Consider the following 25,980-nt stretch of genomic DNA (forward strand, 5'->3'; position numbering starts at 1 on the left):
CCTCCACAGATGCCCCTTCCTCTCAAAACAACAATGATATGTGCCTACCTGATTTTTAAGCTCTTTGAAGGAAAACTTTTTCTCAGTCCCACCACCTTCACAAGTACCGTTGGTGAAACCCTAGGAGAGTGTCTTTTCAGCAGCTGCTCCCAGAATATGAAACTCCCTGGTCTTTTTCTTCTGGTAGGCCAGGTCCTTCATATTTGAACAAGTCTTCAGTTTTTAATTTGGTTGGGTAGATAGGTTTCAGTGTTCCTTTAATTTTTAAAATTAAAGTTTTATTTAAGAGGATTGCATTTAATGCTTTTTAAATTTTTTGTATTCCAGGTTGTTTTTAGCTATACTGTTTTAACATATGATGTGAGCCACTTTGGGTCCCAAATGGGAGAAAAGCAGGATATGAGTGAAAGATATAAATAAATGATGAGAAACACAGCAAGGCTTTCTTCAGTTACAAGTTAAAGTGCCTCTGTAACTTCGGCACCAATAGATATAAACCATTTTCCTTTTGATAGCTATTTGAACATTTCTAGAACTTGCCAAGAAAACCCTGTAATAGGGTCGCCTTAGGGTCACCAAGTTATGATGCGTGCCTTCAAGTTATGCACACAGCAGCAACAGATTTCCCCCTCCCAACAGATGAGCAGTTTATAGAGCTAATTTATTATATAGCAAAATAGACAGAGAAAGAGAAACAAAAGAAGCAGCTTGAAATGCCCAGTTCCATTCATTATAGAGTACTTCTCCAAATACTCTACTAATGTTTTTTGGTATCTTGGTATCTTAGATGAGAAGCAGTAAATCTGTGATAGGATCTCCAAATACTTACTCTCACCCACTGCACCACAGGCATGGGAAAATTTATCTGTTTTCCAGGCAAGGCAAAATAGCATGTTCAAAAGTGTAATTTAGATTAGGAATGCAGGATAAGCAGAAAGTATTACATCCGGCTCTATGAACACCAGAATCATAACATGATTTTCTTTTCATTCTAATTTGAGGTAGTGGTGGGGGAGAAAACTCTCCAGAAATCTTATGAATGAACTTCTGAGTCTCACTAGCACATATTCCTTGCATTGTAAGTAAAAATAGGACATGCTGTGTCACGCTGCTGTTTTCATATCGGCAGTTATTTCTAAACTGTCCTTGTGAGCACTGCTGGAAATTATTTAGTGCTCCACCTACTGTAATATATTCATTTCACCTGCCATAGCCCATAATCTATGGTTTTTAAATCACAGAGAAGAGATTTGTTGTTTAGATTAGAAATATGTTAGGAAAGACGTCATTGTAAGGCTCCCACCAGTATATAATATGGCTGTGTGCTAATTGGTATAAACTTCATATGTGTGTGTATTTGTACACCTGTGTGTATGCTTATACACATATAAATGCTCTGTTTTGCTTTAAAATTGGATTTAAGGATTGGTTTTAAGGCTTTTTAAATATCATTTTAATATGTTTTAATTTTTAAAAAACCCTCTGTATTGTTTTTATTGTTTTTATTTGTTCATCACCTTGGGAGCCCTGTAGGCTGGGAAACAATACAGAAATGGGTAGAATAAGGATGGGGGGTAATACATTTCTTCCACACTTCGCATCTGGGCTGCATTGGGAGCCTCGCTTCCAATGGCAGTGGCATCATTACAGTTGGTGCCACTGAGCACAGTAACTTATGGTGTCACCCCCTCCGCCATTGACCTCCTCCCATACCACACCATACAGAATCCTTAGCAATGTTTTTTTGTAATAATGTTACTCATTAATCATAATTTCAGTATATCACTGAATGTAATGGTAATAGTTGTGACATAAACAAGCAGCAACATTAAAATTATACCTTTAAATTACAGTGTTATATCAACAACCTAAATGCATTTACATGTACCTTATTTCATGTGGTTAAAGTCAACATTTTGTAAGATGTCATGCTTTTGAAGAAAATTTTAAAAAGACTGAGTTGTTCCCTTCTTTCTCCTCTTTCTGAGTCTTGTCCCACTCACACCATCTCTTCCGCTGAGCTCCAGCATTTTAAAGGGATGCAGGCAAACACCACAGCCCTTTTCTTCTGAAAGGCATATGTTTGGGGAGCAGTGTTGTCTCTAGTTTTTTGTGGGTTTTTCGGGCTATGTGGCCATGTTTCAGAAAAGTTTCTTCCTGACGTTTCGCCAGCATCTGTGGCTGGCATCTTCAGAGAATGCTGTGCCTGGAAAAAATTGGGTGTATATATACTGAGTGAGCCTGGGAATGCAGGAGTGATTTGCATGTGTATTGTTCTGTGCTGATGGCTGGCCTCAGGCTGGGAGGCTAAGGCAAACAATGATTAATGTCTGTTAATTGGTGATCATTATCTGCTGGGAAAGCCCCTGACTCTGAATGGTTTTCCATTTGCATTTGCTGAGTCCTTATTTTGCTATTCCTCAGGACTGGTAGCCAAACTTTGTTCACTTTAAGGGTTTCTTCTTTCTGGTTGTTTGTGGATTTCAATGGCTTCCCTGTGCATCCTGACATGGTAGTGGTTGGCATGGTCCAGAACTTCAGTGTTTGTCTCTGTCCTTTTAGGGTATCACCAGGTGTGGCCCACACACCCCACCCATGCTCATTGGCACTGGTGACAGTCATTCTCCTAATGCAAATAGCAACTTTGAGGGTGGGGTGGAGTGATGTCAGTCCATATCTGGGGAAGGAAAGGATTAGATGTCTTCGTGCCCACCAATTCACTGCTGTTTTTTGTAGTTGTAAAAATGTTCACAACTTAAAATGATATACAAAACATGGAAGATTTACATTTTAGGATTTCATGTTCCATAAACCTCTCCAAGAATGGCCATGATTAGAGCTGTATTACATTTTTAAAAAAACTGTCACTTTTACCGGGTTCTGGTAGTGTGGAATGGAGCTGGGCACTAACTTTCATAGGCTTTGATTAAAGACTTTGGCCTGAAGAATGATTAAAGCCGGCAACTTTTTCACAAGGCAAACTCCAAGGACAAGGAATAGAGACATTGATTTACCTGCTGCTGGGTTCCAGAATACAGAGATCCTTCCTAGTAAACAGGAACAATTGGGCCATACACTGTGTTGTGCACTGTGATGGAAAATGAGGCAGTATGGCAGACAGCTGCCTACACCCCCTAACCAGTTGCTTCAGGCTTACCTTCGGCTAAGCTGCTCACATTACTGACGCACTGCCCTGGGAAAGGCTCTGTAGATTTCCCCCCTTCCTCTGCCCCCTCAAATAATCTCATGGATGTGACTGACAGGCTCCATTTTGATCAGATGCTGAACTAGGGAACATAAGGAGATGTCTGCTTTGACCAGGAAAACTATGTTCTATTTGCACCGGAGATACCACTCCTTCATTCTTGGCTGATTTGAAATCGCAAATCGAAAGGTATCTGCCACAAACTGTCACTTCAGCCTTACTTGGATTTCTTTACTGCCAGTCAGGTTTCATCTGTGCATGGATTTAAGCAATGTCAAAGTCATACAGCTCTAATATGGGTCACACTGTGGAGCCACAATAGATCCTTGGGAAAGCTTATGTGACCAAAGTGCTCACAGTAATGGAGGAAGAAGGTAAGGAACTCAGTTTCATTTCAAGACGTAGCTCTTAGTGATTCAGAGTTGAGGGGAAAGGTTCTTAGGTTTTTGGTTATACAGTAGGAAAACAAACTCCTTTTGGTGTGTTTTTGTTTTAATGTGCTTTTCTCAGCCAGTGTAGTACAGTTATTTTTGTGCTGTATCAGAATGGGTGTTGCTTGGTTACATGCATAGTTTTGTTTGTTTGTTTGTTTGCAGTGGAATTTAAACCTCATTTTAGAAGGGAAAGTTTTGTCATTTCAGCATCTTTCATCCCCACCCCGCAAAATACTTTCTATTATAGCCCTAGGTTTGTTTTCTGGATTTAAAGGGTATCTCTGGGATAAAAAGAGAACACCAGTGAGTTCTATTTCATGCTTTGAAAATTAGTCCTAAATTATCAGTGAATTTTCAAAGATTGATAGATGCAGAAAGAGAACTGAGAAGAGGGATAGCTGCCTCTCTGGGAAGTAAAGTCAGTACCTTTGGGCTAGTGTTTGCTGGCATATATTAATATGCTTTGGATTAAGAGCTGCAATAGCATCGAAGTCAAGATACTGTCACATCAAACTCCTGTTCTGTAAACATTTGTATTTGTGACTATTTATGTGAGACTTTTCCTGGCTAATTTGCAGAAGCTAATTTACAGAGGCTACTCAAATATATCAGTATAGATATATTCTATGTATATATATTTTCTATGCTTTCTGTCACTTTCCAGAATTCATTTTCAAATCTCCATTTCTTTAAAGTAATAATGTTCCTATTGGTTGTGGTGGGAGCTACCCTCCCAAGGTAAGCAGCAAGTTTGGTGTGTGTGTGAAGTGATTTTAGTCAATATTTGAGGAAGGAAAGGATTAGAATGTCTTCGTACCTACCGACCCACTGCTGTTGTTCTTTGTGGTTGTAAAATTGTTCAGAACAACTTAAACTGATATGCAAAACATGGAAGTGACCTCTTTGGATTTCATCCCATAATTCCCTCTAGAACGGTCATGATTAGGTTGTTTTCCATTCAAAGAAAAAAGAAAAACACTGTCACTTTCATCAGGCTCTGGTAGTGAGGAATGTAGTTGGACACTCAGGGCATTAACTTGACTTACCTGATTATGAAAGAAAACGTGTTTTGGTGCTGCCATGAAAAAGTTTGTACTTCACTGTATGAGTGAAAGTAACCTCAAGGTTGGATCCCTAGTAGCTGGTGGCTTCTGTGTCACACAGGTGATGGATCTGATTTGTGGTTTAGTATAAAAAATTTAAAGAGCTCTCCAAACTGCTGAACCCAATAGAAGGGATTATGGAAGCTTCAGCATTTTGGGTGGCACCTTTAAAATATGAAGTAAAATCCAGAGTGGATTCATTGTCCCATTGACACAGAAGCCAGCATTTGCCATCAGGTTCGACCCATTATTTCCTTTCTCTGGAAATAGTGTCTGCTTAGAGTGCTTCCACAGGTAGAAAGGGAATAGGAGTGATTTTCATCTATTTCTGCTCTCTCCCCCGAGTCATCTTTTCTCTTGTTATGGAGGATTCCTCCAGTCATCCACAGCAGTTTTCATGGATGGGGGGTGGGTTATTGAAAAAGAACACTCTAGCTCCCTTCTTCATTATGGCAGTAAAAATGTCTCATGGATGGAATGGAAAGAAGCTTTCAATGGATGCAGCCCTGTCACCCACAGAAGACAAATATTGTGCCCAACCTGTTGTTTTGCTGGTCAAAATTAAAAGACTTATTCACTTAGAAAAATACATCAGATATGTTAAAATAGCTGTATGCATAATGCATATTGAGTGAAAGGTTTTGGCTTTTGAAGCAAATGAGTTCATTAAAACAAAGAGAAAATAAAGTACTTCTTAAAGCAAAGCAGATAAAGGTGATATTTAATATTGTTGTTACATGACTTGATGTCAACTCCAACTCATGGTGACAGTCTAATAAGACTTTCTTGGAGAGATTTTTTTTCAGAGTAGGTTTGCTAATGCATTGTTCTAAGGTCAGATGGTGTGACTTGCCCCAGGGCACTCAGTGAGTTTTCATGGTGGAGGAAGAATTCAAACCCTTATCTCCAGGAGTCTTAGTCCAGTACTCAGGCCACTAGGGGGTTGAGCAGACGGGGCAAAAGGAGCAGCCAGCGTTACTCTCACCTCAATAGTTCCCTGTTCAGTGCAGGACCACAGGGAGCAGACACCATGGTCCCAAGGCCGCCCTCCACCGCACTTCACAATGGACTGCTGGCAAGGAGAGCTTCTTTTGCACTCCTTTTGTGACTGGGTTTGAGCCGCCTTAGGCGGGCACAGCGAGGCTATTTTAGCCTGACCCGGGGGCATGTGTCATCTGAATGTCACAGCCCCAAATCAGCCCAAAGGTGGTACTTTTGGCCCATTTATCTCAGGCCTATACCATACTGGCTCTCAACATTTAAAATACTGGGTTATGTTACCTACACGTAGATCTCCCTCCCCTACTCACACACATTTATTTTAGTCACAAACTTAATGAGTGAAAATAGTAGCAGACTGCATATTTTGAAAACAGGTGGGTGAGTGTAGTTTATTAATTGAATGAATATTTAGTCTGAAGTAGGCCAAGATTTCAGCCTCATTTTAATCCCAGCCTTAATCCAGCATCCAGATGTGAAAGGTCGCAGTGTTTAATCCCTCACTCAGCTCCCAAACCCTTTTTTCTCAAAATGAATCCACATCCCAATATTAATATAGATGTTGCAAACAATGCATGATAGTCAGTAGCCAAGTGATAAAATGTAAAATGGGTATGAACTGCAGGCAGAGAGGGGGCTTTTGGATAAAAGATAATCATGATACTCAGGAGAAATATATCATTGATCAGGGAAAATAGAGCTGAACCTATTAAGCTGTAACATATCTAAATAACTATCTTTTGAAAATAATGGTTTAAATACTAAGTTGTATAACATTCCCTATAAATCAGGACGTGGTAGTACATTCAAAATACTAAAAAAAAAAAAAACCTGTATGTATTGTTTGACATAAAGATTATTAACTAACTTTAATAATGGGACACTAACAAATTCAATTTTCTCCCAGTTTCCTCTGTGATTTACTGGAAGTTACCCCCACCCCCCATCTTTCCCCCCATTCTCTCTCTAAATGCTTTCTGGAAGTTACCATTCTGTCAAGAATCACTATATGTGTGTGTATGTATATATTTTGTGAATTACTAGAGAAGTTACCATTCTGTAAAGAATCACTATACTGTATATCTGTGTACATATTTTGTGTATGTACTATATAACAGCAACAACAAAAATACAGAAGGGTCTCTGGGTTATTGGGCACTATATAATAATATAAATTTTAAAAATGCATTGGTTTATTGCCCTGCAGAAAATTGAAACAGAATTCAGGAGCATAATAATGAACAGTTTGTGAGCCAAGTACTATAAACATTTACAAGGACTGACAGGTTCATTGTGATAAAGAATACTAATCATAGGCCATCAGAAGTTAGCCTCACCTAAATTCCATTGCAGTGACTGGAAATGACAAATTCTGTTGGATTTAATAGTCCAGTTACTCAGGTGTAAGCATCACTGAACATGGTTGGACTTGCTTTTGATGTGACTTTAATTGTATTAGTGTGTGTGGGGGGGGGGGCAGATGTCAAGGAAAAAGGTTGTAGCCAAGCCTTCTCTCTGTCTTCTCTGTGCAAGGAACTTTTTCTGTGTAGGAGTATTCTATAAGTACAGAGAACTCTCTCTTTTCTCCTCTCTCTCTCTGTTTTCTTTTGTCTAGAATAGTATTCTATAGCTTTAGTCTCCCTTATCTAGAATTCTGAAATCTGAAACACTCCAAAATCCAAAATTGTCCACATGGATTGCTTTCTGTCCACCTTTGCTTTCTGATGGGTGCAACAAGACTGGTCAGAAAAACAACACTCTGGGGCGTTTTAACCAAGATAGCCTGTGTAGCCTTGCCTTCTTAACTGGCTGACCTGGCTTCTTCCCTCTTTCTTTGGCATAGCAGCATGAGACCAGCAAATTGCCCATCAGAGTTGAGAATGATCCCCCACCCCAATCCAAATAGGCATTTGGGCGTTTGGGTTTTTTGGCCTGTTCTACACTGCATGCATGGACTTCTATTTGAGGTCTAATATATCAAGCCACAACTGGCAAGAGAAGGTAAGCATGGGTTAGAGGGTAGGATTACATTAGGGAAACAGCTGGCATCTCAACGTATCACTTGGAAGGTAGATTCCCTGTAACATTCCTTTGGCTTAGATGACATGGGATCAGAACTGACTTGAGGCCTGACTGTCTTCCTGGGTCATTCAGTTGGGGTGACCTGGTCTTATGGCACACATTTTTGAGATAAAAGGATACCTTCCAGCTGATAAAATTCAGTATCCAATGGGGATGCTGATACTCTTGAAAATTGCTATTATTCAGTAAATTGTGGCCAACTTTGATCTTCATGTGCAAATATCACTATTTATCATAGTTATTCAAAGTTAGAATCATGTAGTGCTCTTTAATTTAGTGCTCTTTCTCACTGAGAGGTGGATTTGAGGCAACAACCTATTCACCAAGAGATAATTCCATCCCACACAGGCTTTCTTCCCATTAATAGCTACCTGAGAGAGCTGAAAAGACTATCTAAAGGTGAATTACCATTTGGGGAAGGGTTGAAATGGTCAGAGTATCATTAATCCTGTCTGAGAAGAGAGTTAAAGATTTGAGAGAGTTCCTTTCTCTCTTCTTTCTTTTTTTAAAAATGAAACTTTGTTAAAATGCTTGGTTAAAGAATGATTAGCAGTCTAATTCTTGACTCACAAATTCTCTAAATGTTATTATATATTTATTTAAAGTATGTGCTTATTACTTTTCCACCTCCAAAATGATGTACAATGGATAAAAAAATATTGGGGGATCATGATCTAGCTAAAAAGCAGGGAAGAAGCAAAGTTCTAAGATGTTCTTGTATGGGGAAAATTGATGTATGTTCTAAGATGTAAGATGTTTGTGAACAGCAAGCTGCTCAACATATCATAATAAAGGAATATAGAATGATATCTAATCAACTCTCCCACCAGTAAGTCCATTAGTGCAGCATGGAAAGAGCAATCTCCTTTCCCCTTGCAGTCCCTTATGTATCCTCAAAATCTGCTCTGAAGGATTGGGGGCCCTCTGATGCATATTTAGATGGTCTGAGGGGCTTCAAGGGGAGGTTGTATTCCATAAATGTTGGACTTCACCCTTAATATTATTTTCTTTTATCCAAGTACTGATAAATCAGAGATGTATAGAATAATTCTTGCTAGTGAAATGTCTGTCTTGATTGTCCATTATGCCTTTGTGTTTTGGGCTGATAATCAGGGTTCCCCCTCCCTGCCTGTCTCTATTGCTGCCATGCCATCCTCTTGCAATTCTCCAAGCAGTTGTCTCCTCCCATCAGGGGCCAAGCACATTCTCCTCCTTCACTTCTTCCTCTTCTAAGAGTGCAAGTCATGGTGGCAACAGGGGATGAAAGGGAAGAATTTTCCCTTCCACTTTTCTGGCTCTCTTTCTTGTTGCCCAGCAGAACTAATGTTTAAATCCAATGAATTCAGAGAAGAATTATCCTAGGAAGTTGTCCTGCATTTATTTAAGCAGCAAGGGTCAGCCCAATATCGGTACCATGGACAGCTGCAAAACAGACATAGCAACTGAACTAAGCCTTTTTATACTGGTGTACGCACTGTTGTGAGAAGAAGACATTCTTTACTATTGCTGTGCTGATTAAGACTGATGGGAATTGCAATCTAACAGAGTCTGAAGGACATGCTTGGTGCATCCTGGTTCTTCTCTCCACTGTGGACTGAACTAAAGTTTTCCCAAACTACCTTAAGCTTTTATTACTATGTCTTTAATGTGAGAATCCCACCTCCCACCCACATCATACTGGGAAAGACTTTTACATTCTCCAATGTCATTGGAGCCATTCAGCTGTTGACTTCAGTTTTTCCATTTTAAAAGGTGTAGAATACTTTATTTAGCCATTTGAACTTCAAAATTGTCACTACATATCGAAAATGTTTTGGTAGAAGGAAATCAGCTGAATAGACTTAGAATGAGTCTGACCCTGAGGTGCTGGGTTGCTGCCCTTTATGTCCAGAAGATTCTTTGTGGTTTAGAGTTGTGATTCCCACCCTTCAAGTCCTTCAGCTCCCATAATTCCTGATTGTTGACCAAGTGGACTGGGGCTTCTGGGAGCTGAGGTAAAAAAAGGAGGACAAAAGGTTGGGAACCACTGAGCTAGAGAGTGTGGTAGTACTTCTTCACATTTCTAGATCTTCAGGATGATATATTGCTTGGGTTCTTGGAAAACACTATGGCCAAAAACATACTGCAGAAATAATCTAGTTTGAGATTGCTTTAATTGCTCAGGCTTAGTGCTAGGGAATCCTGGGAATTGTAGTTTATTGTGGCATCAGAGCTCTCTGACAGAGAAGACTAAATTACAAAACTGCAGTTCTAAGAATTCTCTAGCATTGAGCTAGGGCAGTTAAAGCTGTCTCAAACTGAATTATTTCTGCAGAGTGTTTTGGGCCTGGAGCTTATGTTAGCAATACTGTCTTCCTTATGTGAGTGACCATGGGACTGGAAACATGGGGTGAATGACATCGGTTGGAACACCATTTCTAAGCCCCCATTTATGAAAAGGTCCTCTACTTGAAGGTTTGAAATGTGACTACCTGGACATGTAGCTGGTGGATTCTTGAAGCTTTCACACTATATCATTATAGCACTTTAACTGCCATGGGTCAATCGTATGGAATCCTGGGCTTTGTAGTTTGGGAAGTCACTGGAGTGCTATGATTGAGAATTATAAATGTCCCTCCCTAAACCGCTAGTCCCAGGATTCCATAGGATGGAGCCATGACAGTTAAAGTGGAATCATAGTGCTAAAAGGTGCGAGAAGGACATATTTCTGTGTTTTGGCTGTACATTCTAGAAGGTTAGGAGAACTTTCTTAGTCATTGAAGGTTGGGCCCAAGCTTGAGGATGCTTTGTTAGTTTTAGGGAAACAAACATGCAAATGGTGCGTGTGTGTGTTGGATATCTGGTAATATGGTAATATGGTAATATTCAATGGTGTGTGGTTTTGCAAGCAAAAATTTTGCTCTCTCTCTGAGGAAGAAATACTTATGTTGCCTAGCAACATCCATTTTTTAAAAGGAAATGTACACACCTGCATGTAGAAAATGTGCAGCTGCTTCCTCCCAGGAGATGGATAGATTAATAGATGAAATATAAAATATGGCTATTTGCACTTGCACTGATACTGGAAAATAATCGAGAAGTAATTGAGCTGCCACTTAAGTGTGCCATATGAACTAGTGTGCCATGAACTAAGTGCCATCAAATTCTAAGCAGAGAAAAGTGAGTAATAGTCTTTTCACATGTAGAGTACTAGAATATAATATGAATGCCATCATTATATATTGAATAAGAATCAATGCATATTATTTCTAGAATGTTTTATAGTTATCATTCATAAGTCTCATTGTCAGAGTCAGTTAAAAATTTTAGTCAGTGATATTTGAAAACATGCTTGAAACTTCCTACAGCTATTTTTAACATAACTAGTTCTAAAATAAATCACAGAATCCATATAAGCCTCTTGGACCAGATGGTGACTATTGGTTAAAATCCCACATTAGGAATTAAGCCTGTAGCCCAAGGATGATAACAGTGATGCAGGGTGATGAGGGTGCATTATATTTCTTATGCATGGAGTGTGCATACATACATACACACACATGTACACACATATTTCCTCATCCTCCCAAAAAGATATCTGTAAGATGAGGTTGTTTAGCATTATTCAGCTTGGATATACCATATGTTGTAACGCATACAGTGATTTGCAGAGGTATTAAGTCTTACCTTGACTTTTCTACATTTTATGGTGTTGCAACCTGGAAGTGAAATGGATTTAATTGACATTGTTACCACCTGATGTACACAAGATACACCACAATGTGAAAGCATGCATTATTTTATTGTGGTATAAAAGTTAAGTAAATAAACTCAAACTTGCACTTGTTGGTTGCACAAGTATTCATGCAAATCCCAAGTGAATACTTGAAGTAGAAATTACAGATGTGACCCTTCCTGGCAAAGTAATTCTCAGCTTTGTGTTTCTGGGTCCAGCAGTTTTTGTTCAATCTTCCTGCCACTACCACAAATCCTGGCTTTGTCAGGTTGGATACAGACCATTATTGAACAGCAGCTTTGACGTAGTGTTATAAATTCCCAAGCAAACTGAGGTCTGGGTTTTGGCTGAATCATTGCAAGATATTCAAGATCTTGTCCTTAAGCTACCCCAGTGTTACTATGGCTGTGTGTTTAGACTCATCATCTTGCTGGAAGGTGAAGCTTCTATGCAGGTCTCTTGCTCATTAAAACAAATTTTCCTGTAGAACTTCCCTCTCTTTGTCTCCATTCACTCCAGAACAGGTTCCCAGTCCTTGCTGAGGAAGATGCTTTTGTCACCATCATGGTTTATGGGGTGTGAGTGTGCGTATTCTCAGTGCAGTGATCACTTTGGCTTTGTGTGGCTTTGTGCCACACGTAGTATTTTGCAACAAGAGGGAAAGGGTTCAAATTTTTATGATTAGGCTGAAGAACTTTCCCCACATGTTTTCTATGTTCCCTACATGCCTTTTCATAGCCTCTTAGATATCTTTGATAAAGTCCCCCCCTCCCCTGAAATCTTGCCACTGTTCCTAAAAGCCAGCTTTCTGGAGGTCCAGCTGTAGCTCTCTCCAGCTCCCTTAGAATTATAGTTACCTTTTGGGGTGCTTCATTAATCACTAATACCTCTTTAGCCAGTCATCACTGGGTTTTGGTAGACAGCCTTCTCTTGGCAAACTCATAATTAATCTATGTGCTTTCCATTTTGTAATAATGGATTTAATGCCACTTTGGAACACATTCATATTTTGGGGTTTTGTTTTAAATAACCCCAACTTAATTGGTGCTTCTGCACAACTTTCTCCTGGAGTTATTTTAATACTTCCTTAGTCTTCATAATGTTGTTTGTTTAGATGTGCTTTCCAACAAACGCAAGGGCCTTGTAGAAATAGATGTATTTAATCTGGGATAATGTGGTGCTGGAATTGTTCACAGGTGGGTTCCATTAATCTATTTATGTGAATTCTGGAGGCAGCTTGTATCAGAGCTTTTTTATCCCCACACCACAGCAAAGGGCACGAATACCTATGGAACCAGTTTGAAAGTGCCACTGTGAAAGTGCCAGTTTGGTTTGTTTTACTTGCGTCACAGTAAAAATATTTTGCACCTTCATTGTGTTGAGTATCATATATATGTCAAGTAGTAAAAATTCATTTCAGCTTCAGGTTATAATAAAACAAAATGAGGAAAAGTAAAAAGGGAGAGAATGAATACATCTGTGTACCTATGTTGATGTTGTTATACTGTCATCATGCCCCAACAGGATCCCAGTCTTGAGCATCCTTTACACTTCAACCTTGAGATTTCAGAATTGTAGTCACATATGCAGAGGATCCTTGGTATCTGCTGGGATTTGGTTCCAGGATCCCACCCCACCCCCATGGATACCAAAATCTGTGGATGCTAAAGTCCCATTAAATACAGTGGCATAGTAAAATGGTATATAAAATTACAAAATCAAGTTTGCGTTTTTGAATTTATATTTTTTAAATATATTTTCAAATTGTAGATGGTTGCCCTGTGGATAAAAAAAAATGTGGATACTGAGAGCTGAATATTCAAGGAGAAAGATTTTTGTATGACTTGTAACTCTTCTAGTTCTATATTGTTCCTTCATTGTAAATTGTCAGCTGGAAAATTATTAATCAGATAATCAGAAGGATTCCCTCCGCCATTTAAAAGGTAGAGGATATATCAACAATGTAATGTAACATAAGCTGGTGGCCTGCTGCATGTAGATGGAAGATGCTACAATTTTTTTTTCTGTGGAGGGTTTTTCCCCATTCTGAAAGTAACCTTTTGTGAAGAGCTCTTCTAGAATGCCCTGGGGGCTTTATAAGGGATGCTTAAGGGAGCTGTCACAGTGTTGGAATATTTTCTGAGTGTCAGGAAATATTATAATCAACAAAATATAGAAGGAAAATGGATGTGAAAGAATACAGTGGATCAATGTAAATTGATAAGCTGGTAAAGTCTTATTTTGACACTCAAACAGTATGCAAAGGCATCTTGTAGCCCCTTTGAGGCTGTATGAAAGAAGTTGAAGCATATGTTTTTGTAGACTTGGTCTACTGTATTTCCTCAGATGCAGTAAAACAGTATAGTATAGTATAAAACAATATACTGACACTAAAATGGTATAGTATAGTAAAGTATAGTATAGTGGATAGGGTAGTACACAACACTTGTTTTCTCTTTGTTGAATGTCCACCATAAAATTCAGTTAGGTCATAGAGGACAAAAGAGAGCACCTTCTCGCCATTAGACTGTAAATTATAGAATTCTGTAATCCTATAGAATAACTGTTTGGGGTCCCATATGAGAGAAAAGCAGAATCTAAAAGAAAATTAATAAATAAAATTCTTTTTCTATTGATATATGCCTTGCTCCTCCCCGCCCCCATTATGGAGAAGAGTCTTTAACTTCTGTTGTAATATTATATTTCAGAAAAGTTTCTCTGTCTTCTCTGTATCTTTGTTAATGCTGCCCTTAATAGCCTGCTCTGTGTACTCTGCATATTTGTCAATGCTGCTCTTTTCTGAAGTCTTTAAATAATGCAAAAATTCTACGGTATATGCATGTAAAAAATGTAATTAGTAATGTGTGTTTTTCAAAATTATGCATAGGCTAAGAGAAGCCTTATGAGGAGAGAGGACATGATTAATATGAAACAGCATATAATTTACCAGGTTTGACCAAGCCAGGATCTAGAGAAAAAAATCTGATGTGACAAGAGACTATCTACAAGAATATCTACAAGGGAAATTAGGTATTTGGAAGTTAAGCAAGACCATGTTTGAGTGAGTGTGGACTCCTAAGTGAAGGAAAACAAATATGTTTTTCTTTCTCTTTTTTCCCACCTGTGATGTCTTTTACTTTAAATCCCTACTGTGCTAGAATACTTGAGATTGCTAACTTCTCCTGGAATGACCTTCCACTGGAAAGAAGATGCTAAACCCCTCCTTGCCTGTTGAATCTCCTTCTGAATGATAGCTGGTGTGACTCTTCTCTGAATCATCTGTCACTTGCTATTTTGCTGAATCATCAAAATTGGGATTACACCATCTCTAATTTAGTACCAAATGTGCTATGAAAAAAACCATCTTGTCCAGTTACATGACAGACATAAATGGAGTTTCAATCTTTGCAGTCTCGGGCAGTATCCATACTGCAGAATGAAAGCAGTTTGACACCACATTAACAGTGATGGCTCTAACCTACAGTATCGTGGGATTAATAGTTTGGTGTGGTATCCAGCCTGGTCCTTCAGAGAGCTCTGGTGCTTCACCAAACTACAAATTCCAGGATTTCTGTAGGATTGAGGTATGGCAATTAAAGTTGTTCCAAACTGCTTTAATTTTGCAGTGTAGATACACCCTGAGATTTATTTAGAATTGGAAAAGATGTCTCAGAATAAGACAAGGGGGTAATGGTGTACTCCTATGTCACATATGGCCCCAGAAGTAGTTTCTGGAGGCCCCAGGGGCTCCAGCAATTTCCACTAAGATTTTTATCTCCTTTAAGAATGGTTTCTTCTTTAAGTAATTAGTATAACATACCAGTATATACTGTACTATCAGTTGACCACATGTATAAGTCAAGGGCAGATTTTGGGGCCCAAATTCTGGATTTTGATATGGCTCATAGATAAGTCAAGGGCAAAACCTAGGGGTATGTAACAAAGCATGCAAAGCAAAGGAAAACAATGCCAAAGAAGCTACAAAATTCCAGCAGGCATGGCTCAGTGCTTTCAGGACATATTACACTCTTGCCTTTCAGCAGAGGATGGTTCCTTTAAAAAAAAAAAAGGGGGGGGGGAGTTAAGGTCCAGTACTTATATTGATGTCAGCCTACATAGATTACTTACACAGATGTCAACTCAGGTTTTTTGACTAAAATTTCTAGATTTGTACATGAGTATATACAGTAGTTCATTTCATACAAGTTCTCTTAGACCTTCAGAGTTTCTGTGAAATCAAGTATATAAGTAGAGAAGAAAACATCTAAAAGGAGCTAAGACTCTCTTTTTTTTAAATCACAAATAACTTTAATCTTGGAAAGTAGTGGCCAACCACTTCAAGTGCTGAATTGATGGCTTGGGGATTTATTCAAATATGTCAACATCTACCCTACATACAAAATAGCTCCCTGCTGGAGCTTCAAAACAGCTAGTCGTGGTTAGTGCTTTTGGTTCACTGAACAATGTTGTCATTGAAAACAATGAAAACTGGGTATAGAGTGGTGCTCTGTCTGTCTTGTCACCTGTTGTGTTTTACCCTGAATGACCGTCATGCTGTGTGGGAAATATTAGTTAAGGTGATTAATCAGCCTTCATTCTTTCCTTTGAGTTGTTTAACTGCTACAGAAAACAGGAAAGGACAAGGGGGAAGACAAGGGGGAAAGAAAAGGTTTTTAAAATGTTTGACAGTAGGGTGGACCAGCTGCTGAGGGAAAGTAAGTCTCTGAGGGATTCTCTACATTTCAAAATATGACATTGTTTGAAATACAGCTTTTGATGGGCTGCCCTTTAAAAAAAAAAAGCAGTGTAGACATTGAGCCCTGTCTGTGTGTAGAAAAGAAAACAGGTTGCTGGGATTATGTGGAAGATATGCAAGCAAGATCTTCTTATCCAGACTACAACCACATAAAGATGACAGACTAAGAAAAAAAATCACTGTAAACACATTTAAGACAGGCTTAAGGGTAAAAGGCTAAATCAATAACAGCCAGCACATCATAAAATCTCATAAACTATCAAAAATGAAATATGGGATTTGAAGCAGAGTGCATTGACCGCATATCAAAAGTCTTCTTCAGGAGTTTACATTTTATCACAGGGGACTATAGCACACCATACATGTAATCATAGTGAGTTCAAATCCTGCTGGCAGCATAACCTACAGAATAAAATGAATTTACAAATTGCACGCAGTAAGACAAAATGGGTGAAAGAGTGAATAGGTGAATATAACAAATATGTAACATTCTCAGATTGAAGTTGATCTGAATATATAAAACATCTTGTTATTATTTTGTATGTTACTTCTACTATATTATTGACAATCTTTGTGAATTTAACCAAGTTCATAAATCAGAGTTCAGGCTTAGTCTTGAGATAGAAACAGCTCTGTTTGCCTTGGCGGATGGCCTACCTACGTCAGGAACTAGGTGGGGAATTGGATCTCAATTGTTTTGTTGGACATTCAGTGACATTCATTAGCACTGGTCATCATATCTGTCTGGGCCATTTGACAAATATGTTACTCAGAGATATTGTTCTACAGTGGTTCCAGTCTTGCAGATTGTTTCCTGAAACTTATGCTAGAAGGCTGTTGCTTGAGCTCATGGGTACTTGTTTATGGGCACCCAGAGAGCTCAGTATTGTAGGAAACATTTTGCCCTTCCGCTGCTTTGAACTGCAGTTCCCATAATGCATGGATCATCCTATCTGAAGCTTCTGGGAATTGAACTCCAAACCATCGTGACTGGAAGCATCTGTGTTTCCTGAGTCCAGCTCTGTAGACCCATAAACTGCATCCATTAGCTTGAACACATTGATCATTTCTTCATCAATTTTTTTAAAAAGGTGTTCTTAAGAATCAAGGGTTTGTCACTCTATATAAAACATAAGCCTTAAATAACAACCTTTGAAATACAAACATAGTGGAGGGAGTCCAATGATCGTTATTCCAAAACTGTGCAACTGCATCCCAAGTTTATACACTTGATTTTGAGCTGCAAATGGGCTGTTTTGATGGCAGACCCACAGAAGCTTCAAGTAAGCAAGGTGTAGCAGTCATGCAGTAGGGAATAACATGCCAACATCCATTGTTTGAAGTGGTAGCAATCTGTCTGAACCATTTTAGATCTTAGTTTAGAAACATAAAGTACCAGCTGGGTGTTAAGTTTCATTAGTGCTTTCCTGCTGTGGTGTCAGCTTTTCATTATAAAAGGACAAAGCTGTCAGCATTTTCAGACCTTAACTCTGCATCTCTCATTCTCTTAACAACAGGGAAATGTTAGGATCTGCTTCATCCAAGGTCAGATGGATTTCTTTTCCATTTTGACTAGTATTTAATTTTAAACTTTTTCTCTCAGGGCTCTTTCACATTATAGAGTTATATGACTGTGATTTCACTTTAACTGCCATGGCAATATCCTGTCCTATGGAATGCTGAGGTTTGTAGCTTAGTGAAGCGTTAGAGCTATCTCGCTGAGAATTGCAAATATTCCTCCCTAAATGACAAACCCCAGGAAAATATAGGATGGAACCATATTGGTCAATGTGGAAACATAGTACTGTAATTATGAAGTCTGATAAGCCCTGTGAAGAGCAAAAGGTAAACAAAAATGTTTACTTTTAAAATTCCAGTGTTTTCATAAGACAGTGTGTAAGGGTTCTGCTTTGGAAATGTAGGGTGATGGGTAGGCTTCAGTAGAGAGTGGTCAGTTTTCTACACCAGTTTAGTTAAATAATTTAACTAAGGAAGCTCTTCTGGCCTGACTTCCCCCACCCCCAATGTCATTGCCGCAGGCTTTGATTGCCAGCAGGTGATGCCCAGTAAATTGGGATGGAGGGAGAAGTACAATTGTGGCAATAGTGTTATAGTTATAGTGTTATAGGATCTTAAAACCTTCCTATTCCAACAGGCATTCCCCGAATAAAAATCCTGTGGGCCTCCCTCCTCTTCCGTGGCCAAGAGGTTGGGCTATGGGGCTTTTTGCCTGTTTGTTTTGATTTTATTGTAGTGGATTTTATTCTGTTTGTACATTGTGTTTTAATCTGATGTAAGCCGCCCTGATCGTAGGAAGGGTGGCATATAAATAAAAATTTTATTATTTATTGTTATTATTATTAGTTGTGACTTCTGTCAATATCATGAATATGGAACAGTTACCTAGATTTACTCATCTGTAACTGTTCAGTATTCATGATTACTGCTTGGTTGTACATTGTAATGCACATCTTATATTAATATAGAAGCATGATAGTTACATCCCCAAGGTGTTTTTCCTTGCTGTTCTAGACAGACAAGGAACATGGATTCATTCCAGTTGAGAACATACACTTGGTAATATGCCTTCCAGTGAGCTTCCCTTGAGCTTCATAATGGGTCTTCCAATTTCATTCTTGTCTTCCCTGTGGGCTTGATGATATTAATGTCATTTACCCCATATATTATGTTCCTTCTTCCTTTATTATTGGAGCATTGTGGGGAAAAAGAAAGCGACAATATATGAAATGCAATGAGAGGAAAAATAAGTGCATGATGCTGAGGACCGGTATACTATGGCAACTAAAAAAACTGAATCAGTAAGTTCTTGGCTCACATCTTCACTCTGCCATGCATCCACTAGATTTTCCTTAGGGACGCATCTTGGCTACAGCTCCCACCCTCATGTGAAGTATGTGGATACTAAGACTCACTTATCTTAATGCAAGGAGGGACAACTGGGAGGAGATGGGAATCTTTGGCCCAAACATAGACTTCACTCTTTTCACAAAAAGTGACATTGTGTCACTTCTAGACACAGTTTTTGGTCATTTTGTGTGCAAACAGTGGTAGGAAATGGGGAAGAAGGTCAAATCGGCATTCCTGTGTGAAGTTGTTATGCATTTTGGATGGTTTGGAGGCAAAATTGGCTCCAAACTATTTTGAAAATAGAGGGAGCTGGAAGTTTTGGAATGACTACCGAGGGGAGCTTTGTGGAGCTGTAAAAGTAGGCTCCAGGCAATACATTTGGCCTATGGGGTGCACTTTTCCCACCTCTGTCTTTCAGTGTTGCTGTATGGACTATACAATGTTGCTGTATGGACTATACAACATCGATCCGAAAGGAGAAGCAGGAAATACAAATTTATTATTTATTATTATTATTATTATTATTATTATTATTATTATTATTATTATTATATCATTCACACAGACCACTTTAAACACTTGGAAGAGCTATGCCAGTGTTTAGTATTACCATTTTTATATATCCTGAACAGTTTAACAGAGGCTTTTTCTGAGGACTGTCCAAATTGGTAAGAAATACCACAGACCATGTCCCACACCATTTTTGTATCCTTCCACCCAGCCACTTCCATGTCCCTAACTCTATTGCCTTCTGGATTGTGGCATCCTCAGATGCTCCACAATGTGAAATTCATCTTCAGAACCAAATTACATCTTCAGGAATTATTGTGCTAAGTAATAGTCTGCTCTTTAAGATGCATGTTCAGGTCAGATGATCCATCCCTATATATCTTCCTGGGATGGTCATAGTCCACTTCACAGTATAGCACTATATTACTAGGCTTCACTTGCATTTCCATCCAATGCAAACTTGAGGTTTGCATTTTGTGGGTATGGGTGTGTGTGTTTAGAATTCTCAGCCAGAGAACTCTTCCAGTGCCTCACCAAACCATAGAATGGAGCCATGGCAGTTCAGGTGGAATCATAGTGCTATACCTGTGTACAGTGATAGAGCTCCTGTTGTGCAGTGGATCTTTTCCCTTTAGATAGGGATTTAGAAATCCTTCCTCCCATCCAAACATGCAGTACTTTTCCAAAGTTTGAGGGAACGTCCCAAACATCATGAGTTACTTCATTTGGGAGTGAGGAATCATCAAAATGGAGAGTCTTATCAGGCTATTTGGGCAGTTTTGCTAATATCCCCCTTCCCACTGTGTTGGATTTCAGAAATGGAGCAGACGGTACTGCTGTCCACAAAGCCAGGCATACCCAGTTCCTTGCTCTGAAGGGACCCATATTCCTAGCTTTTTTGTAGGGCAGAGCTACCTCTCAGATCACCCTACTCAAATTTAATGGCATTCCTTATAATGAGCGAACCTGTATTGGTGGAGATTATGAAATTGAGGATATAGCTCAATAAAATAACATATTATTTAAGTGCCAACTGTACCAGCAGGAAGGAGACCTGTATCTCGGTCCATATATCAAACGAACAGTGTACTGGGATACCCATATTGGAACAACATACTTCATGAGCGGTTAAGACTCAAAAATATATTTCATTACAGCTCAGTATTTAGACAAAGCAATACACCTGAGATCTAGATATGTGGGGATGATTGGGGTAAATTGCAGGGCTGATGAAGAATTATGATGTGTGATTGTAACTTTATTCCGATAGTTTATCATATTACTGACTTTTGTATTATTATTCTTTTTATCTACCCATATATCTTTTTTAACCTTTTACACAGAGTCTTATAGAGTGATTTATTAGTTTTGTATCTATATAGTTTTATTATATTTTTATTCTTATTCCCATATATTTTATTCTTATGTTCTTTTATATAACTCTTATTTAAAGTTTTACACAGAGTTCTATATAGAATTAAATAGAATTTTATCTATTTTGTATTTTGTATTCTGTATTGTGGTACTTTGAGATGGCCTATAAATATTGATTGATTGATCACCCTACTCACAAATAACTCCTCAAAGCAAGACACTGCACATTAGCTCTTTCTCTGATGCAGTCTGGGCATCAGACCAAGCCATACCAGTTCCCTGTGGCATATTACCTGCTTCCTGGTTGGGGGATTTGCTGCAGACAGCAAGGGCCTGCAGTGGGCTGGGGTGCCATTCAGTGTTTCTAGCACTATACTCCTTGAAGCAAGCAACTCACTTTGCCTGGTGGGAGGGCTGGCCTTGCTGAACTCCACAGTTCATCTTTGTATCTGTTTTCCTCTCCTCTGGTGGTTTATAGCTTCCATGTCAGTGTAATGTTGACCTTTCAGGGAGGTGCCTGTGATACTGATCCAAAATAGGACCAGTACCTTGGATAGCTCTTCTAGACTAAAACCCAAAGCAGATTCACTGTCCCACTAACACGGGAGCCACTCTGAACCATCTGTACTTCTACAGGGGCAAGGATTTTGAGACCACTCCAAAAGCTCTACTGCTTCTGAAATTTGTTTTGGTATCCACCTTCTCTCTTGATTTCTCTTCTAAGAAACTCTTTCTACAATTACACTATGCTTGCTCCAGCTTTGAAAATAAACAGTTTGATTTTGTGCTATTTTAGGAGGGAGTAAACTGGTGGATATAGTTGTTTGAATGCTGGACTATGACTCTTGAGATTGAGATTCAATTCCCTGCTAAGTCATGGAAACCCACTGGGTGACCTTGGGCAAGTCACACACACTCGGCCCCAGAAAACGCTTTGATAGGTTCACCTTAGGGTTGGTGTATGTTAGAAATAACTTGAAGGCACACAACAACAACAACAACAACTAATCACTACACAGGCAGGTGAAAGGCAAAGGAACATTACCAAGATACAGAAGAAGAAGAAGAAGGCAAAGAGAAGTGTGTATGGTAGGATAGTGGCTGAAAACCAGTGGCAGTTACGATGATGTCCAATTATTGGATTTATATACACTAATATTTTAAAATGAGGAAATATGCCTTGCTTCTAATGAATACATTTTTGAAAGTTAATCTATCCATCAATTAGAAAAAATTCATAAAGTTACAGTCTGAGCAAAAAGCAGAGTTTCCCTATCTTTCATACTAGAAAGTAAGTCCAAAATCTGCCACAAATTATCACTCCAGGTTTTTTTTTTTGGGGGGGGGGGGGGGGGGGGGGGGTGTTGCATTACAAAATAAAATATTCACGAATATTGATTCAGAAAAGTTTCCGCAGTCTTTTCTTTTACTTTTAATTATTGCTAAAAGCTATGAGCTGTCACAAATCCATATACTTAAATAAAAGCCAAATGGCAGAATAACTTAAAAATTTGGCACCAAAAACAAATTAGGAATGATAAAAAATTGTCAAAAATCTTAAAATCTAACAATTTTACAACATTATTCTAACAAACCAGCATAATAAACTTATTTACTATCAGAACTAATGCTTTTTATATCTAGCTCTTAATTGTAGCCAAAACAAATTTTGCCACCATCTCAATAATATATACATTGTTGTCTGCTAATAGTACACAGATTTGCTCAAGAGGTGAATGATTTGCAAGGGAATGGAGAATATAACCAAAGAACCTGTCTTGAGGATATGTATTAGAGAGCATTCCAGCAGTTACTGTTGTAAGACCTCCAATATCCAGACTCACAAATACAAATCCTTTGGGTCACAGGAATTTTGTTAAATCATTTTTTCAGGTAAGCAGTCAGCATACACTGCTGCACAGTATTTTTAAAGGGGCCAGTGTAAGATCAAAAAAATAATCCTACATTCCAAAGGATGCTTTGAATACCATGAGTAATGAGTACCAAGTGTCCCTAACATTTAGAGACGCTTGGAGGGAAGATTTTTTTCCTCTTAACCAATTGCTTAATTATGTCTGAAGAGTAAATTTGTAAAGTGTCTGCATTAATCCCATAAGAAAAAAAGTATTGAGTTTACTGACTTTATCCAGGAGCACTGAGCTGGAGATTATAGTGCTCTTGAAAACATTTTTTTTTTTGGGGGGGGGGGAGATGAGAATCACTCATGAGTTTAAATGTGATCCACATCTGCTGTGTGTGTCTCAGTTCTGTATTGGTCAACTGGAGGATCCCAATATATGTAAGAGCTTAATAAGAAGTACCTCTTCCATAATGAGGAAGTAGAGTCTGCTAACAGTTATAAATTGTATTAGGGTGCTGTCACTTCTAGAATGCAGTAACTAAGCAAAGTACAAGGTCATCAGACTTATGAATTTGCAGTTTAAGGCTATAATCCCATCTACACTTACTTGGGACTTTCTTACTGTAGTCATAGCATTGAGCAGATATAAACAACAGAAGAAAAGTAGGGGTGTGGGTACTGTAATTTATTTTACCTGGACTTTGACTATTATAAAATCCTATACTTATCTGGTCTCTTGATAATAGTGCTTTGATACTACTTGGAGGTGTGATTTATTATTTTAATAATAATAATAATAAATTTATTATTTTTATACCGCCCTTCCATAGATCAGGGTGGTTCACAGCAAATATCAATAAAACAATTAAGAATACATAAAAACACCCCTCTCTCACTGACCCCTCCCCCCTGGTAAAAAGCCACCACAGCGGCAAGACAGTCCTCCGCAGTTCTGGGGAGCTTCTTCCCAGGTGACATGGGGGGGGGGGCAGCGGCAGAAGTAGTCCTCCACCAGCTTTCAGGCAGTCCCCGATGTTGCTGGGTCTGCCTGATGGCTCCCTCTGAGGCCGAGATGACAGTTGAAGAGGGAGGGGCCTCTTCCTTCAGGCAGTCCCCGATGGTTGCTGGCGGTCTGGCCTGATGGCTCCCTCTGAGGCCGAGATGACAGTTGAAGAGGGAGGGGCCTCTTCCTTCAGGGCAGTCCTCGAGGTTGCTGGGTCTGCCTGATTCTCCCTCTGGAGCCGAATGACAGTTGAAGGAGGGGGGCCTCTTCCTCTCCGGCAGTCCCGATGTTGTGGGTCTGCTGTATGGCTCCCTCTGAGGCCGAGATGACAGTTGAAGAGGGGGGCCTCTTCCTTCAGGCTGTCCCCGATGTTGCTGGGTCTGCCTGAAGGCTCCCTCTGAGGCCGGATGACAGTCTGAAGAGGGAGGGGCCTCTTCCTTCAGGCAGTCCTCGATGTTGCTGGGTCTGCTGATGGCTCCCTCTGAGGCCGAAATGACAGTTGAGAGGGAGGGCCTTTCCTTCGGCGTCCCGATGTGCTGGGTCTGCCTGAGCTCCCTCTGAGCCGAGAGACAGTTGAAGGGGAGGGGCCTCTTCCTTCAGCAGTCCCGATGTTGCTGGGTCGCGCTGATGGCTCCCTCTGAGGCCGAATGACAGTTGAAGGAGGGAGGGGGCCTCTTCTTCAGGCCACCTCGTGTTGCGGGGTCTGCCTGATGGCTCCCTCTGAGACCGAGATGACGTTGAAGAGGGAGGGGCCTCTTCTTCCGCAGTCCTCGATGTTGCGGGTCTGCCTGAGGCTCCCTCCTGAGGCCGAGGTGACAGTTGAAGAGGGAGGGGCCTCTTCCTTCAGGCAGTCCCTCGATGTGTTGTGGTCTGCCTGATGGCTCCTCTGAGGCCGAGATGACAGTTGAAGAGGGGAGGGCCCTCTTCCTTCAGGCAGTCCTCGATGTTGCCTGGGTTGCCTGATGGCTCCCTCTGAGGCGAGATGACAGTTGAAGAGGGAGGGGCCTCTTCTTCAGCATGTCCCGATGTTGCTGGGTCTGCCTGATGGCTCCCTCTGAGGCCGAGATGACAGTTTGAGAGGGAGGGGGCCTCTTCCTTCAGGCAGTCCTCGATGTTGCTGGGCTCGCGAGGCGCTCCCTCTGAGGGCCGAGTGGACAGTTGAAGAGGGAGGGGCCGCTTCCTTCAGGCAGTCCCCGATGTTGTGCTGGGTCTGCCGGGCTTCCCTCTGGGCCGAGATGACAGAGGGAGGGGCCTCTTCCTTCAGGCAGTCCTCGATGTTGCTGGGTCTGCCTGATGGCTCCCTCTGAGGCCGAGATGACAGTTGTTTTAAAGGTAATGTATTCAGATAAGCATGCTTGTACTGTGTGAACTGCAGGACTGTTTTCTTATTCCTATGAGTATTCTAGTGATTTCTGTATATAAAAATATCTCCATACATATACACCATACATATGCACTTTTATATGCATTTGGATCTGCAGACTTGTGATAAGAGTATGTCCCAAGAACAAAAGCATCCCATAGCAGATGGAGAGATAAAATACATTTTAAGTGTATGATTTGTTTGTTTGTTTGGTGAGTTGGGCTAAAATAGCTGAACCAGAGTCAATGCCACCTTCTCTGTTCTTCACCTGCTTTACTGGACCACTCTGTGGTTGTCTGTTCCCTGATGATGTCCAATTATTGGATTTATATACACTAATATTTTAAAATGAGGAAATATGCCTTGCTTCTAATGAATACATTTTTGAAAGTTAATCTATCCATCAATTAGAAAAAATTCATAAACGGGCCATTGGTTGCTGAATTCACCTACTTATTCAAGGAGATGTTTGACATATCAGACTTTCTCATGGGAGTTCATACACTCTTATCATGTTGCTTTTTTAAAAAGATACCATTGCCTGGAAGCAGCTGGATTCAGCAATTATGTTTTGTTTTGTTTTGTTTTCTGTTTGTGAAAGGAACGACTTGAGATCATCGGTGTAGGAATAAATGTTGCCATTTTCCACAGCTTTTTCTCTTCTGCAGTTATGAGGAGCATTTTTTGGTGTGTGTTAATGTTCCTGT

General features: G+C 39.7%; 1 protein-coding gene across 3 annotated transcripts in view; it reads left to right on the forward strand.

Annotated features, from left to right (window-relative positions):
* MAP7 (microtubule associated protein 7) overlaps positions 1-25,980 on the forward strand; it is a 135,328-nt gene that overhangs the window by 36,878 nt on the left and 72,470 nt on the right. Inside the window, exon 1 of one of the 3 annotated variants that reach the window (XM_042471169.1) lies at positions 3,552-3,579. The exons of the other annotated variants lie outside the window; for them this stretch is intronic. Within the exon in view, the coding sequence (XP_042327103.1) occupies positions 3,567-3,579 (13 nt within the window). The 5' untranslated portion in view covers positions 3,552-3,566. Of the gene's footprint in view, positions 1-3,551; positions 3,580-25,980 lie in introns of those variants that run through there. 3 annotated transcript variants of the gene reach the window in all.

The sequence above is a fragment of the Sceloporus undulatus genome, chromosome 1 (assembly GCF_019175285.1).
Source record: "Sceloporus undulatus isolate JIND9_A2432 ecotype Alabama chromosome 1, SceUnd_v1.1, whole genome shotgun sequence".
NCBI lineage: Eukaryota > Metazoa > Chordata > Lepidosauria > Squamata > Phrynosomatidae > Sceloporus > Sceloporus undulatus.